The sequence below is a fragment of the Delphinus delphis genome, chromosome 13 (genome assembly GCF_949987515.2).
Source record: "Delphinus delphis chromosome 13, mDelDel1.2, whole genome shotgun sequence".
NCBI classification, from domain to species: Eukaryota; Metazoa; Chordata; class Mammalia; order Artiodactyla; family Delphinidae; genus Delphinus; species Delphinus delphis.
The window spans coordinates 25371624-25388826 of NC_082695.1; the positions used below are offsets into that span (position 1 = coordinate 25371624).

Sequence of the window (17203 nt, forward strand, 5' to 3'; positions counted from 1 at the left end):
TCAGAAGCTGTATTTTCTTCCACTTCATTTCCCCAAGTTTGTTTTGTTTTGTTTTAAGATTTTTTTGATGTAGACCTTTTTTAAAGTCTTTATTGAATTTGTTACAATAGGGCTTTCCTGGTGGTGCAGTGGTTAAGAATCTGCCTGCCAATGCAGGGGACACGGGTTTGAGCCCTGGTCCAGGAGGATCCCACATGCCGCGGAGCAGCTGAGCCCATGCGCCACAACTGAGCCTGCGCTCTAGAGCCTGTGAGCCCACGTGCCACAACTACTGAAGCCCGCGCGCCTACAGCCTGTGCTCCGCAAGGAGAAGCCACCGCAATGAGAAGCCCACGCACCACAATGAAGAGTAGCCCCCGCTCACCGCAGCTAGAACCGCTAGCCTGCTCGCCACAATGAAGACCCAAAAATAAATAAATAAATAAATAAATAAAGCCAAAAATAAATAAATAAATAAAAATTTAAAAATTTGTTACAATATTTATTCTGTTTCATGTTTTGATTTTTTGGCTGCGAGGCATGTGGGATCTTAGCTCCCCATGCAGGGATCAAACACGCACCCCCTGAATTGGAAGGCGAAGTCTTAACCACTGGACTGCCAGGAAAGTCCGCCCAAGTTTGTAATTGTGTTTTTATTGGTTTCCTGTTAACTGCCTCCAGACGGGGAGCACCGAGAGGTCCCAGACCCCATCTGTCCGGCTCACCACTGATGGCTAAACACCAGGCCTGCACACAGTAGGTGCTCAACAAACACCCATTAAACAAGGGGATGCAGGGCTGGTGAACGGAGAGGGCCCGAGGGAAGAGCAGCAGCCGGCTGGGCCCCAGCCAAACCTGCTGAGCTAGAGTTCTGTGGACCGGATGACCTCCGGCCTGTCCACGCGGGGCCCTGGCTCCACCCCTGGGAAGTTGAGTCTGTGCAATTCCTCTGAGATGTCCATGAAGCTCTTCCCTCTGGTCTCAGGGAGGAAGAAGCCAGTGTAGACGGCCCCACAGACACAGACACAGAGGAAAGGAACATAGAGGAAGTGGGACAAGCCCTCCTGTGGGTTAAGAGACCCAAGCTCTGGTGTGGCCCATTCAGCCCCCACATGGAAGGCCCCACCACAGGTGCTGATGAGGGACTCGACCCTCTTGGCTCAGATAAGCCCCATCCCCTTCAGTCTCACACCTCCTGGATGGAGCCTCCCCTGGGGTTCTCATGCTGACAAGGACAAAACCTACGGCAGGGCCCCCGGAAGGGAGGGGCGGGCAGGCCTACCACGATGAAGGGGAACCCCAGCCCGACTAGGAAGAGCATGGTCCACATGAGCATCCCGCAGACCATGTAGGCAGCAGGCCGGGCCATCTGGTCAAACAGCTCTGTGGCCAGGATCCCGGTCACTCCGGCTGGAAGGAGGAGTGGGGACAGGAGGCTGCCAGCCAGGGCTCCCTGGCCGGCCTTCCCCCCACCTTGCCCCAGACAAGAAAGTGGGGCCCTTCCAGCGCTCCTCCAGCCATTCCCTCCCAGAAGCCTGTACAGTGGGGGGAGGGCACACCCAAGCATCCTTCACCCAGACATCCGTGCTCCTTCAGCCAGGCCCAAAGACAGGAGCTCTTCCCACTCACCAGGGCCAATGCCAAAGCTGAGGATGAAGGCAAAGACGCAGGACATGGCCAGGTAGGGCATCCAGGGGAGGGAGCTCTGCGGCAGAGGGGCGGGGGTGAGGTGGTGGTGAGGGGAGGTCAGGCGGGGCCCAGCCGCCCGGCCCTCATCCACGCCCAGCTACCTGCAGGCACAGGGCCGCTGTGAAGACGCTCCCCCAGCAGGTCATCAGGCCGTACCCCACCATCAGCAGCATCCGTCGGCCCACCCTCTCGATCACCACACACTGCAAAGGAAAGGAGCCCTCACTGATTCACTGGTGTGGGCCACGGTCGCGGTCCCCTCGGTTTGCGGGCCAGCAGTGGGGAGGGGCCTCATGAGGAAGCCCGGCAAACTAGATGCTCGATAAGTGCTTGCTAACTCGCCGTATTTTAACATAGCGACCTGAAGTGGAAGTGGCTTAGCGCTGAGGCCTGCGGTCCCCGGAGGGCCAGCACCCCCAAGGGTCCGCCGCAGGGCTGGGGGATGAGGTGTCATCCCGGAGGCAGACTCACGCTGAGCAGCGTCGCCAGCAGCTCGCAGCCCCCGGTCCCGATGGCGGCGTACTGGACCTTCTCCGGGGGAATCCGCGCCTGGCTGAACACTGCCGACGCGTACGCGTACACCTGCCGCGGGGGAGGGGGGGAGGGGCGAGAGGCCGAGGCGCACCGGCCCTCCCCGCCGGCCCTTCCCCCTCCCCTCTCCCCCCAACCCCGGCCTGGCCCGGACTGCTCACCGTGTCGTTCCCGCACAGCTCCATGGCCCCGCCCAGCACCACCAGGCTTGTCACCTGCCTCCGCAGCGCGCGGTCCCGGAACAGCTCCCACGGGCGCCGCGCGCGCCGGCCCTGGCAGGCGGCGCGCTCCCGCTCCAACTCGGCCAGCTCCTCGGCCAGGTCCGCGGGGCCCCGCAGCCGCTGCAGCGCTGGGGGAGGGGGCAGGGCAGAGGACGCTGAGCTCCCCTCCCCCAGGCCCTCTGTGACCCCCACAGTGAGCTGCCCACGCCCACCTCCTTTCGCCTTCCCAGGGTCCCCTTGGTCTGATGGGGATGATCAGTTCACAGCACCACGGAGCAGAAAGGGCTTTAGAAACTCGGGGTTGTGCGGGGGCATCACACAGGACACAACTGTGGCCGATCTCCACTGCAGTCTCAGTTCACCCCTCCCTGGGCCATGGGATTTGGTAGCTGCTCCCACTAAAGAGGCATGTATACACCCGCCCCTTGGTGCTGGGCTCGGCCCTGCGACTCGCTCCGGCCCGGCCCGTAGAATTAGGCTGTAGGAGGGCGTGCCGCGTGTTCCAATACAGCCTCAAGAGACCTGCTGGTTTCTGTTTGGTCTTCTGTCATCATCATAAAAACTTGCGGTGGGGCTGGCCCACTGGTCCCAAGAAAAAGCAGAGATGGCCCAGCTGGGACTGTCCTAGATCAGCCAATGCCCAGCTGACCTACACCAGCGACAGAGCCTCCAGCCAGACCTAACCTTCATCAGCCAACCCGAGAACTCAGAAGCTTGGGCTAAGTAATCGTTTCCTTGGTCTCCCGCGGAGGTGCGACTGTTAGGCAGCAAGAAAAAAAACGGACTAAAAAAAACCCCTGGTATGGGAGTAGGTGATGCCATAACTAGGACCTATGACATGCAGTGTTGGTTCCTAACCAGGCAGAGGACGGTGAGGAGGCTGGAAGAATGAAAGCCCGTGTAACGTGCAAGAAACAAAACAGGTCTAATGAACTTCTGGACTTGGGCAAAGAGATCTCCAAGCGTCGAAAGCATGAGCTAGCTGCCTTTACCTGAGTATTCTGAGCTGATTGTAAGGAAAATGAGCTCAAAAAGACCTTCAGAGGGAACACAATTTAATCCAATTTAACTTATTTCAGAGCTTGCTAGGTTAGTTAAATAAAAAAGAAAAAGAAATCTGTTTTTCATCTCTAGCTTCTCCATCTAGCAGAGTCCTAAGTTAAATCACAGCCTGAGAGCAAAGACTAGATCCAGAGCAAGGCCAGCGAGCCCTGGGCTGAGGGTAAAGATCAAATCAAGGGTATGGCTTCCTGCAGTGCCTCATGGACCCTCCGGGCTGGAAAAACGGGCATTACAGAAGCTTAAGGGTATTGGTCCTCCGCAGCTCGACATGCCCTAGATTCCAGTAATTAGGTTGCAAGAGAGAAGCATGTCTCGACAAGAATTGTGGGTGTGGCTTTCTGGCACATAAATCAAATGCACAGAAAGTTCACATCATTTTTGGGGAAAGTTGTATTGACAGAAGCTCTGCCAGCCTGGATGAAAAGACACCAAGACGGTTTGAAATGTAAAGACTTCTGTGCCCCAGTTTTCTATAGGTACATTTTCCAGAGCCCTCTTCAGGTGTCAAGGAAGGTGATAGAAAAGGAAGGTGATAATGTCAGGAGGCTCACAGTCTGATCTTAAATCTACCCCGAACAGCTGAAGAGTCTTGACTAAGTCCCTGTCTTCCTTTAGGCATTTCTAATCTGTACCACGAGGGTGCTGAAGAAAATGATCCCTAAGGCCCTTTCTAGTCCTGACAGTCTACGATTCTATACGTCACAGCCTGGACTCCACTGAATAACATAATCGCTGTTTAACACTGAATTGTCTTGTGGGGTCATATTACAGTTAAATGACTCCAAAGTGCCACCGTGACACCCAGATTCTCAGTGGCCTGGGGAGCCCCTCCCTGGGGGCAGAGCCAGGGCTTCACGCAGGAGCACTCTCCATTCCAGGGCAGGGGAGGCTGGCAGCGTTTCCCCAGGGGCACTCAGCATTGCTGTGGATCGGCAACTGCTTTCTGCCTCCTTGCCGCCTCTTTTTTGAAAAACATTTTTTCACCAATGTCTGCTGAGTGCGCGCGAGGCGGAAGACTTCTGTTTATCTCCTGGGTCTTTGGCTCAAGAAAAGGCATATACAGGCTTGACATGATCTTAAGACCCTGGACTTCAAGCCTGATGCCATGATTGGGTGAGACTTGGTGGGGGTGGGGGGTGTTTCCGGATAGCACTGAGCATGTTCCTGCTCAGGGCAGGGACATGAATAATAACTGTGGCCATGGCAAGCTGGGAAGAATACATTAGTGGGCCCTGGTCTTCGCCCCTTGCCACATGAGTGGAGATGCCATGGATTTTCCCATCTCTGGACTTTGGGTTCAGTGACGTGACTCTCCTTGGCTAATGGGAGGTTAGTGGGCAGGAAGGGACCAAAGGTTTGGAAAGTGCTTGTGCAGTTGGATCTGCCTTCCGGGCTAGTCTGTCAGTACCAAGAGTGCGAGGAGCAGTGTGTGCAGCAGAGCTGAACTGCTCCAGCCCAGACCAGCCTCAACTGGCCAGCCCCAGCTGACCCCGACACCATGAGCCAGCCCAACTGAGATCAGCAGGGTCGTGCAAACAGCCCAGCAATTAAATGATAGAAGACGCCGTAAAGGATTGTGTGCTTTAAGCCAGAGATTTGGGGATTGTTCCTTCGGCATCATTATCGTGGCCATAGCTAACAGGGAAGACCATCAGCCCAGCTGGCATTGGGCCCTTGAGGTCTTACTCAGTGTTTCTTCATCTTGCATGTGAGGCAGGGGGCAGGGGGCGCTCCTTCTCTGCACCACCCTGGGGGTTCCCAGATGGCAGGTGCTGGGTCTGTTCCATCCCACTGCCTTGGCGCTTAGGACAGCCCCTTGATAAAGAGCTCTGAAGGGATGGATGGATCATGAAATTGAGGCACAGAGAGAGGGATAGCTTTTCCTGAATAAATGCGACCCAGGAAATAAGGACCCACATGCTCTGGCCAGATGTGCCCCATGGTCAAGGGTGGTCTGGGGGCCCGAGGTCAGGGGCTCACCTGCCAGACAGGCCTCGGAGTCTCCACAGTCAATGAGGAGGTAGCGTGGGCTCTCGGGGAGCAGGGGCAGGGAGGCCAGCTGGAGCACCCCAGGCACCAGGCAGCTGGCCAGCAGCAGGGGCCAGGCCTGCGGGCCACCCAGGAGCTCCCTGGGGAGACAGAGGAGAGGCTGGGCCAGGTGCCTCCTTGTCAGAGCTCTGTCCCCTACCGGCCCCCCTGAGGGCAGAGGGTCTGCATTACCCTGTGCCTCTTCCCAACCAGCTCTGGGTCTGGACACCCAGGTAGGGACCCACGATAGGACAGGGTCATAGCCCCACCTCATCCCTGGCAACTCCTCTCCCCAGGGCTCTTCCCAGGGCACAGGGCTCTGCCCTCACCTCCCTTTTCTGGGATAAACAGGACACGCTCCCTTTAAAAGCCCAAACCTGCACCCTCTCCTCTTTGCTCCCTGATCCGGAGAGGCGAGAAGAGGGTGACTCACACCAAGTGTGTCTGACTGACACCACACTGGCCAGATGCACATGGACAGGGTTTCAACGCCTTCATACAAGGAAGCAACGCCTTAATCCACTTGGGGGGTAGGGGAGAAATTTAGGTGAAGAAGGCCTTTCCCTGGCATCCCTCCAACCTCTCAGTGCACGTGGGGTGGGGGGGGCGGCACTTACCTGAGTCCAACCACCTGACCCATCACGACCCCCAGGGCGGCGAAGATGGCTGAGGTCATGGCCACAGCCCCTCGGAGCTCCTTGGGTGCGCTCTCCCCCAGGTACATGGGCTGGACGTTCATGCTCACACCTGGACATGAGCACAGCAGCCGTCAGCCACAGGCTGGACTCCCGCAACGCTTGGGCCCGCCTCTCCCCGCCACCCCCGCCCGCCCCCGCCGCGGCCTTGGCGCCACCAGCCCATCATCTACAGGCACTGAGTGCTGCTCCCTCAGCCCAAGCGCTCTGAGGGGTTCCTCCCCACCTGATATAGGGCCAGCAGGACTCCAGTCAACTCCCAGGACTTCTGAGAGAGAAGCCCTATCACCGGGAGGAGTGTGAGGGGCTCAGAGGGAGCAGATGCCCACCAGCGGCCCCGGCTCTCACCTCTCACGTCAACTACCACCGCATGTTCTCCCCCATCTTGGCTTCCCTGGGGACGCACCTCGCACCCAGGCAGCCAGTGGGAAAATGGAAATGGATGGCGCCCCCACTGCCCACCCCAGAGGGTGACAGCCGGCAGAAGCTAGGAGGCCGCAGTACTGGGGCACCATCCACCTGGGAACACGTCAGGGAACGCTGCTCCACCCCCTCCCTGATGTGGGATCAGGAAACAGCCCTCAAGAAGGTCCTGCCCCTCTCTGAGCACTGGGTGGGGGGAGCTGGGAGGAAGGGGGGTACACTGATTGCCAGAAGCTCTCCCATGGAGGTACACCCACTCTTCCTACAGACAATTAGGGAGGGATTCCTTCTGTGCCAGGTACTCAGGGCACAAAGTTTGACCTGGTTCCTCTTCCCTGAAATGTGGGCTGTTCTGAGTGACTCACTTCTAAGTAGACTGTGGCAAAACTGATGGTGTATGACTTCTGAGATTGGCCATAAAATGCACTGGGACTGTGTCCTTGCGCACACATGTGGGCTTCCTCTCTCCCATCACTTCCTCTGGAGGAAACCAGCCGCCATGCTGTGAGAACACTCAAGCAGCCCTACAGGGAGACCCATAAGCTGAGGAGCCCGGGCCTCCTGCAAACAGCACGCGAGGGCGCCATCTCAGAAGCAGGTCCTCCAGCCCCAGCCAAACCTCAGGTGACTGCAGCCCTGCCTGACAGCTTGATCACAGCCTCCTGAGAGGCCCCAAGCCAGGACCACCCAGCTAAGACACTCCTGGTTCCTAACCCAGAGAAACCATGAGTTAATAAATGTTGCTGGTGTTAAGCCACTAAATTGTGGAGTACTTTGTTTCACAGGAATAGATAACTAACTAATGAAGACATCAGCACCTGGCTGTATAAACAGTAGGAGTCAAGGGGGATTGTTGATGGGCACCCCTAAAAGCCCAGGTGGACACGCGCAAAATTCTGCTCCCTCCCGTGACAAGCCCCAGAGCCTGAGGGGTCCCTAAAAGGCTACTCTGCTTCTGTAGGGAAGATCAGAGAGCCCGTCCTAGATGGCTTTTCATCTTGACTGCCAGGAAGCTCCCAGCTTAGAGGACTTCTGTTGGTTTAAGTTTGGGGATGTTTGCCCTCCCATCCCTTACAACTTTTCCATTTTTCTAGATCCACTTTAAGTACCTAGTTATATGACCCTTTTAAGATAAATCATATCTAATCATTCTGCAAAAAAAAAAAAAAAAATAATGGTGGGCATGAAAGGAAAACAAATCAATGAATGAAGGGAATAAAGAGAATACAGGAAAGTGTAGGAACAGAGGCAGGAGGGGATCCACACACACACACACTGTACCTGCGCTGACGCCCACGAGCAGCCGTCCCAGCATGATCATCTCAAAGGAGCCTGCTCTGCGGCTGAAGCCAAACAGGGTCGCCGCAGCCACCACGAAGATGTTATTCACCAGCAGGGACTTCTTCCTTGGGGAAGCCAAACACAGGCGAGAGAGGTGGGTTCAGTGCTGAGGACCACCCCTGGGGACACTTCTCTGAAGCTGCAGCCAGCCCTGATCAGACCTGTGTGTGCATGAGGGGACTGAGTCAGGAGTGTAAGCTACACGAACAGAAATGACGCTGGCCACTGTAGCTGGGGTCACTTGTGGGATGCCCCCAGGGGCCTACTCCCACTCCCCTCCTCCAATATGCCCCAAATTACTCTCCTTTCTGCCTCCGCCACGGCTTGAAGTGACAGAACTCGCACGGCTTTATCCCCACAGATTGAGCATTGCTCTCCTCAAACTCCTCTGTAAAGCGAAGGGCCTAACATCTGATTTCTCAGACTCGAGGAAACCCTGGGGAGGAAGAACAGGGGCTTCCGGAGTGAGGGAGGGGACAGCTGGGGAGCCAAGTGCATTGCAGAGTCACTGTTCAGAGCCTTCAGGATGGCTGGGTGGTCTCTGCCAGGCTGGTTCAACGGGACAGACGGCAAAACAGGAAGGGGCACTGGGCATGTCAGCAGCTCCACCTCCTCCATGAGGCGTCAGCTCTGGGCTCCTGACACCGCGCTCAGAGGCCGTCATGCAGGTCACCCAAGAGAGGCCACAGGAGGTCATATGGCGCATGTACTGACAAGGAAATGAGCCACAGGAAGCCGCTGGCCTGCTCCAAACCAACAGCACAGGGGTGAAAGATGGGCCAAAGCTCAGATCCCCTGGCCTAGAGAATGGAGAATGACCGTGGATTATAACTTGATCCTGTGGTAACTCCAGTTGTGACTTATAAGCCACATACGGCTTCCTCACTGATATAAATTAATACAGTACTTCCAAGACTTTCCTGGTGGTCCAGTGGTTAAGACTCCACGCTTCCAATGCAGGGGGCACGGGTTCAGTCCCTGGTTGGGGAAGTTCTGCATGCCAATGCCGCGCAGTGCAGCCAAAAACAAAAAAACACAGTACATCCATTGTAGCTATTTATCTGGCGAATGCATTTTGCTGCATTTCAATACACAGACGACAGCAGAAACACTTTACTTCCACCGGCAGGGAGAGTACTGCACCTTTACCGACCTCCTTAGGGACATGGCAGCTCTCCAGCTCTGGGCCACACCTGCTCCATGGGGAGCTGCCCGCCTCAGGCATCTTGCTGGCCCGCTGCTTTGATGACTTTATGCTGAAAGGACCTGGGGAAGAGGAAGCGGCAAGTGCACCCGACGTCATGGTAACGTACAAGCATGACAGAGTGGGAGCCGCCACACCAGTGGAGCTCCTGATGTCCGAGGGCACATTTCCTCCAAAGTGCGGGTTGGCTTGCTGCCCTTCCTCTAAGAAGGGTGGACAAATCTCAGATGGCTTCTTTCTACTTTGGAGGCAGCCTGTCCCACAGTGAGTGTCGTGATCTGACACCTACACTGGATATTTGCAAACCTGGAAGCTGTGAGTGGAGTATGCCCTAGTGGGTCCAAACCAGCTGCCAGAGGCTCCGCCCCTCGACCCTCTAGACCTGGGAGATTGTGGTGCTCAAAGTGCCCCCAAGGAGAATCACAGTGCAAGACCTAGGATTCTGGAGTAAAGCCACTACTTCAGTGAATTACTACCCCCTTAATCAGAAATAACTCCTGGCTGGTCACTAGGCCCTAGTGGAGAATAAACACCAGAATGGGGTGTTTGGCTATCGTTTTAGCCAGCTGAGTCCTGGTTTTCTGTTACTTGCCGTTGATACTTCTGCTAAATACACAAACATGTTATCTGTGCAATTTTGCTTCCAACAAAGGAGGTTACATCAGTGGAAGCGGAAGGATGGGTGCCCACGGAACTCAGTATCGCGTTAGGAACCCCGTCATTCAGAAGTAAATGACCTCAGAGGGTAAGAGCCCGCCGAAGGACCCACACCATCAGGACTGCCCTGCTCACTCAAGCATGAAGATTGGGGTCACGCCGATGGGCAAACAGCCTCAGGCCGGTGGAAGTGCTGACCCAAGACAGGAGCAGAAAACCTGAGGATGGACGTTCCCGAGGCAGGTTTTGGAGTGACCAGCTCCAAAACCCAGGAGCAGACCCTCTACCTATGTTTCCAGGTTCTGGATCGTACGCTTTAAACTAAATTCATCCACTAGTTTCCTTTTCTTTGACTAGTTTCCCCTACACTTTCTTCTTTCTTCTTCCCATGAGGTGTCTTGAGGACAGTTAAGTTTACCATTAAGTGTGTAGTGTGCAGAATATCAACACGTTAACGGCAGGGCTGGCAGATTGGTCGTCACATGGAAACTCTGCACTCAGGGAGGACACCTCCGTTGTGTCATCCCTGGTGGCTGTGACGAGGCAGTGCCCTGGGTGGTCTCAGGAAGGACTGAACCAACTAACGTGAGGAGGGGCACATGGGGAGCTGAATATATGGGTGAAAGGTGCCGACACGTGCTGGGTGGCCAGCCAAGGGGGGGACCATGAGAGCCGCTTGTTTTCCCGCCCGGCCTTGCTTCTCTCCTGCTGTCTCACGGGTGTAGGCGTGTGACCCAAGGTGGGCCAGGAACAACCCGTCTCCCTTGATTCTGAGAGTGAGTGAAGATGCTGGAGGTGGAACAAGGCTGGAGCTGATGCGCTGAAGGCATCTCCCAGGAGGAAAGCCCAGGCTAGGGTGGTCTTGCATCCTGCCCTCCCCAGGCCTGGCTTTTGACCACTTCCTTTTGTCCTATGAGCTGCCCCAGTATCCTTTGCGTTATCACAGTTTTCCATTCAGTCTGTCAGAGTCTGTCTCTCTTGTTTGCGACCCAAGATCTGCATCAGTTGGATACAAAGGGGGGCACTGGGGAGAAAACACCTGTTCACAGTCAGACAACATGTGTTGTATTGGCAGCCATGGGTCCTCCCTCCCTCCCGGCATGGGACTCTTCCCTCTGCCACATCTGCTGGGAAACGTGAGTCACCCGGTGAAACTGCAGGCAGAGCGGGAGGCTGGTGAGGAGTTGACTCAGGCCTGGGCCTGCCAGGCATCCTGCCCACACCCGGGGTGCCCCTCATTGAAGGGCATTTGGGGGTCCACGGGAAGCACTTACCTCCCCAGTGTGATGGCCAAGGGGCCAGCAAGCAGCGCTCCCAGAAGGCCCCCCACGGGGTACAGAGACACGATGAGGGACCACACAAGCAGGACCAGATGGTCGGGCAGCGGCCGGTCAGTTCGCATCCGCCACGTCTCATTGGTGAATTCTTGAATGTACTGTGGACAGAGATGCCAGTCAGCCCCCCTGGGGGCGGGGGCTCCCTCCCCACAACAGGCCTTCTCCCCACAGGCCCTGCCTCTGCAGAGCAGGCAAGTCTCCCCAGCAATCCTAGTCCCTTCGGGGCAGGACCGAACTCACCCAACTGCAGGGCACTGTGCCGTCTCTTTCAAACACAGTGTCTCCTGGAGCTCAGAGCTGGCCAGTCTCTATGTGCCCCTCTGAGTCCACTATCAGCACCCCTCCCCCACTTTTGGCCTGGGAAGCCACCTGCATGGGCCACATCAGCAGGCTCCCTTGATGACCAGCTTTCTGATGGACTTGGCCATCAGTGAGCATCAGCAGAGCAACAGAGGAGGCAGGAGGGGTGTTTGTCCCCAGGGCTCCGTCACTGGGGGCACCTCAGGATCGCTGCAACGCCTGACCAGAAGACCCAGATACCCTCCTCTTGGTCAGAGATGAATGTCAGCGTCTGGCTGGTCTTAGTCCTCCCAACAGGACGTGAGGGAGGACGTGAGGATGACCAGGGGGTGTAGGTGAGCAGGCCAGCTCAGGGTAATGGCTGTTAACCTGGTGCCTGCCAGGTCCCTCTGGGGGAAGGACCTGTCTGGGGGAGCTGGGACCAGGGCCAGCCTCCCCTGACCTTGGCTTGAAATCCTCAAGGGTGACCATTCAAGGGGGTAGGGGAAGCCTCAGAAGCCAAGGAAGTCTCATTTGCAGGAGCCAGTGATGGCCCATGGGAAGCAAGGCCTGAGAGTGTCCTGCTGTGGGCAGATCCCTCTCCAGCGTGCAGGTTTGCACTGAAGTGGACACTCGCATGCTTTTTGAATAAACAAAAAAGCGAATGGAGCTCAGACCCCCCTTTCTAAACCCTTCATTTCATCCTCTTTTAAGGGAGTGGGCAGCTATAGTTGTTTCTGCCCAGAATGTACTCCCGTCCCCAACTTCTAAGCACCAACACGCTTTGAGGGAAATTCTTTCCCCTTGACAATTACACCCCCCTACACAGTTGGTCACCTGACCCAGGCCTGGCCAATCAAAGTGCTCCACCCTCCTGACCACATGATTGGTCTAGTGGGCATATGATCCAAACCAGCCAATCAGAGGGCATGTGATCCAAACCAGCCAATCAAACTCTTCCCCAGCCTTTCTGCTGGAACTAACAGGGAGGACTTCTGTTTGGGGGTTCCCAGTCCAGGACAGGAAGTGAGTCTGGTGACAGCTGCTCTCTTGCACTGGGTGGAGGATGATGCCCTGCAGGGATAGGAGAGCCCCAGTTCCATCCTGGGACCTGTTTCCTGCAGCCCCACCTCCTTCACAGCTATGTGACAGGACACTTGCCCTTCTCACTTAGGTGGGATAGAGGTGGCTTCTATCAATGGGGCCGAGAGATTCATCCTTTCCACAGGCATTTACTGAATGTCGGCGCAGACCAGGACAGAGTCAGGTGCTGGGGACTCAAAGATGACTTGGACACTGAGAGGAGACCAGCAGGAGGCTGAGACCAAGGGCTGGGGAGGGAGGGTGACTCCAGCTGTGGGGGCTGCTAAAGGACGGCTTCAGGGAGGTGATGGCATTTGGGTGGCTCTTGAAGGGCTTCTTGCAGGTGGGGCAGAGAGGGCTTCCCATCAGAAGGAGTCTTCAAGGAAGGGCTGGGTGCATTTGGGGAACTGCGTTTAACCTGCTTTGATAGCGGAGTTGGGGGAACGAAGGTGGAAGACAGGTGGACAGGTTCTAATCCCAGGAGGCCTTGGACTTCAGATGGATGAGTCTGTCCTTATTCCTGTAGGCACTGGGGAGCCACAGAATGTTTCTGGGCAGGGGAGTGGTTTGATCAAACTTGCGAGGATCTAGAAGGGGGAGGTCAAAGGCAGGGAGGCCAGTGATACAGGCAGGAGAGACGGGGTCTGAACTGGGATTGTGGAAGAGACCTGAGGAGAAATGGCTGGAAGCCAGAGGCAGTTAGGAAGGACTTGGTGTCCAAGAGGGAGGGAAGAGTCAGGGCGGACCCCAGTCACTGGGTGGATGGTGGAGTCATCTACTGATATCAGGGACTCAGGAGAACTTGCCAGTTTCAGGGGAGGATGCAGAGCTGGGTTTGAAATCGCAGGGCCTGTGGAGCATCGCAGTGGAGGTGGACGTGTGGGAGAAAGCGCCACCAAGTGGCTGCTGGCCTGAAGATCCGCTGCAGGCAGCGGCTGGCCCTGGCCCAGCACCCACTGGGACGGTGACGGTGCGCATGGAGGGTACATACCGAAGTCGGGGCATTGATGATGGAGAGGTTGTAGCCAAATTGAAAAGTCCCACCAATGCCAGCCGCACAGATGATCAGCAGCAGGACCCTGCCCTGGAACTGAGGAGAGAGGAGAGGACACAGAGTGAGTGCCTGACTACAGCCTCCACCAATCCCAGCACTGCAATCTATCTGAACCAGGCAATGATGGCTCCACTTTGCAGATGAAGACGCTGAGGCAGAGACGAGTTGCCTAGTTAATATGGCTGGCAGGTAGCAGAGGCACCCCTAGCCTTCTGCTCTGAGTCCAGGATCTCACTGCCCCTTCACCCCTGACAGCATTTTCCTGAGATGGACAGCCATTCCCGGCCCTCCTTGCCGGGCTGCCCCTGGGCATGCCTGCTGTGGCTCAGGGGACAATGCCTTGACCTGGGGCCCCACAGGCGTGAAGCTCTGCCTCTGGCAGGACAGGAGTCCCCGAGCTACAGTGACTCGTCCCAGTGAAACTCTCTCAATAGAGTGGCTGGGCCTCCCTCTCTTCCCTCCCAGCCTGTTCTGCCAGGAGGCTAAGAGGAGGGGCCACACGGACCTACATGTGTGGGAGCCTGGGGGGGGCACATGGAGCAGCAGAGAGCAGCCCGGGTCGCAGTACCAGCTCTGCCCTTCCTCCCTCATCTTCTCTAAGGAGCTTCCTCGCTGGCCCTGGTGACGATAATGGCTACCTTCAGGCTGGGGGACAGCCAATGCGCATGTGCACTACACACACCTGGTACAACAAAGGGCAGCTTTTCATCCTCATGCAGCACCCTTAGAGATGGAGGGAGAACTCCCCAAGGCACCCAGCTCAGCGCCCTGATGCCCCATCATTAGATTGGTATCTTTTTCGGGGGATTCAGTCTTGTTTATAATTTTTCTCTTATAATTTTAAATTACAAAATAACCTGCTCGTTAAATTTTTTGAAAATCCAGTGTACGCTAACAGTTCTCCACTCTCCCAAAGAACAGTGAACTGCTTCCCTCAGATATTTTCTGACACATTCACAAAGTGGTTAAATATACAAAAATCAAATTGTTGATCTTTTCCTAGTAACTCTATACTACCTTTCTTGCTCGGGCAAATTGTCCCTCAAATATAAAGCACTGTGTCATATTTATTACTTTTTTAATACTTAAATACAAGTTTCAAGTCAGAAGGATGTTTGGCTAAGGGCTTCCTGAAGAGTCTCCGGAACCTGAAGACTACTTACTCATTCATCCGTCAAATACCAAGTGCCTGTCCCAGCCAGGAACTGAGCTGGGAGGCACACACAGTGCGGCGGGGTGTGGGATGGGGAACGACAGACCTGCTTTCACCGTATTGTGAGAACCTGGCCTGGGGATGGGGAGGTAGAAGAAGAGGCTCTGAGGGCAGGTTCCTGCCAGAGATCTTGCCACAGGTCTGCAGGCAGGTCTATGACAGGCACCCTGGCTGCCCGCAAGTTCCTACAAGGTCTAAGTAACTTCCTCCCAAGCCTGAAGCCATAGGGGGAAGCCAGGTGAGAACCCAGGAGTCCCGTCTCAGTCTCACTGGAGTCACTGGAAGCACCCTGCTGGGCTGCCCGGAGGTGAGAGTTCCACTAAGAGAGCAGATCTGCAGGAAGCAGCAAGTCACGCACCACCTGATGAGAACTGAGCCCATGTGGCAGGGGTGCCGGCAGGTCTCCAAGACAGCATAAATTACTTCATTCCATGAGATCGTGCATGGAGATTGCCTAGTCCTCTGACTGGTCATGGAAAGCATTCAGACATTAGCTATGGTGGTGATTATTAAGTCAGTGAATAAAGATTTCTTGCCTCCCTACTGTGGGCAATAAATCTACTGTTCTAGGTGCTGGGGATATAGTAGTGAACAAAAGAGACGAAATCCGTGACTATTCCAGCGGGGGAAGACAGGCAGTAACAAATAAACAAGGAAAATACATAGTAAGTCAGCTGTGCGACGTAGACAGAAAGCAGGCGAAGGGGAGAGGGGCGTGTCTGGAAAAGGTGGTCAGGGAATACGCCATAAGAAGGGGGCCTCCGCACAAAGACTTGAAGGAGGTGAGGGGAAGCGCCATGCAGATCAGCGCCGGTTGGCGGGGTAAACCCTGAGGCGGGGTGGTGAGCGTTATAGGCTTGCTCTTCCCGCTGCCCCGCCCCCTCGGTGCAGCAGGACGGGAGGACGGAGTTTAGAACCAGCGTGGAGGAGATGAAGGTTGGGGAGAGAAGTGAAGGTGGGAAACAGGCCCAGGACGGGATGAGGCGGCCAGGACTGCAGTGCCCAGGGGCTGCTGCTGCTGGGGGCGTGTCCGGCCCATACGAGGACCAGAGGGATGCTAGCCTGGGACGCGGCCGGTGCGCAGGTGCCGTGCGCAGTGCGCACACTGCGCCCCAGCCCAACACTGCGCGTGAACACCTGCTCTTGTTCGTCTGGGCCGAGCACCTAGCTCCACTGTGCACACTCAGATACTTCTGTACACTGGACGCGTTCGTTGAGCCTTCCCAAGTGCACGCCAGTCCGCAATCCCTCATCCGATAAGCCTGGGCCGGCAGGTCTCGGAATTCAGACGTTTGCGAAAAGCGGATCGGCGTGGAAGAGGGAGGCGCATGCGTAGTGAGCATTTGCGAAGACTCGCTCAAAGCTTACCTTAGCCAGAGCGCGCGGCCAAGACACGTGCGCAGGCGCACAGGGCGTAAAGGGTGTGGGGGGCTGGGGTCCCGCGAGCGGGTCACCTGAGTCCGAGGCTGTAACGGCGGCTCGTGTTCATCCTCCATCCCTCCCTTTCTGCAGCTCTGAAGGTGAAAAGCCACTGACTCCTTACTCGGCCGAGCCTGTGGCCCATCTCCGCAGACCGGAAGGGGTCTCAGGTCCGAAGTCACCACGGCCAGCCCCTGCATCCGCCTTCGCCTGTCGTGGCCGGCGGCTCTGATCAGCGCGCTCCAGACTCGCACGAAATCCCGGCCCTGGCCCCTAGTCCCCTCGTCTCCTCCCCCGCTGCCGCCTCCGGAGTGACTCTCAGCCCGTCACTGTTGCGCTCCCCTTTGGACCTCCGCCGCCGCCCCTTCCGGCCCCTCTGCCCGGCCTCCTCTCACCCCAATCAGGCGCCCCTGCCCGCCTGCGGGACGCCCCTGTCCCCAGGCACTATGAGGGCCGAGCCCTTGATTCTGCACAGGCATCCCCACTCTCCTCCAGTACAGGTGTCCCCGCCCTTTCCCCCCAGGGGAGGGACAGGATTAGGAGGGCCAAAAGGCAGACCCACAAGTCTGGAGAGCTCTCATCCGTCCGTCCTGGCAGAGCCAGTGACTTGGAAGGCGGGTGGGAGACCCAGTCTCGGGTTGCAGCCCGGGGATCCATTCCGTGAAAGGCCAGCCCGGCCTATGCGACAAGATTAGTCCGGCCCAATGGACCTTGTGAGATGAGGAACCACCGGGTCCACTGGGCAGGATTAATCTTTTATTTCTCAGGGCTTCTCAGGTCCTTCATGAATCCAGGAGTTGGATTAAGGCCAAATCGAAACCAGTTGCCAAAGATGCTATTTTTGGTCATAGAAACATAGACCTGAAAGTGACCCTAGGAAGTCATCTGAGCAAAGACTGTGATAGGACATACACCAGAAGGGATACTGTTTTATTTTTGCTGCCCTGAACTTGTAAAAGTTTCTAAAAAACATCATGCATTGTTTAAG

At 56.3% G+C, this 17203-nt stretch overlaps 1 protein-coding gene across 1 annotated transcript; it reads right to left on the minus strand.

Annotated features, from left to right (window-relative positions):
* Nucleotides 1–624: 624 nt before the first annotated feature.
* Nucleotides 625–16292, minus strand: SLC2A11 (solute carrier family 2 member 11). Its single transcript, XM_060028469.1, has 11 exons — nucleotides 16251–16292; nucleotides 13521–13619; nucleotides 11105–11265; nucleotides 7910–8034; nucleotides 6128–6257; nucleotides 5463–5611; nucleotides 2361–2548; nucleotides 2140–2250; nucleotides 1609–1765; nucleotides 1262–1389; nucleotides 625–1066 (listed from the first exon to the last, which is right to left on the minus strand). The coding sequence occupies exons 1-11, from the start codon at nucleotides 16290–16292 to the stop codon at nucleotides 758–760; spliced, it is 1599 nt and encodes a 532-aa protein (XP_059884452.1). The 3' UTR covers nucleotides 625–757.
* Between the last annotated feature and the right edge of the window lie 911 nt (nucleotides 16293–17203).

Bases quoted from the DNA above. Each gene is read 5' to 3' on its own strand.
- SLC2A11 (XM_060028469.1), bottom strand. From the start codon at position 16,292: ATGGAGGATGAACACGAGCCGCCGTTACAGCCTCGGACTCAG. The intron at 2,549-5,462 runs GTGAGCCCCTGA...CCCCTCCCCCAG, and splicing joins CTCCGAGGCCTGTCTGGCAG to CGCTGCAGCGGCTGCGGGGC. The intron at 1,390-1,608 runs GTGAGTGGGAAG...TCCTCCTTCCAG, and splicing joins CAGCTTTGGCATTGGCCCTG to CCGGAGTGACCGGGATCCTG.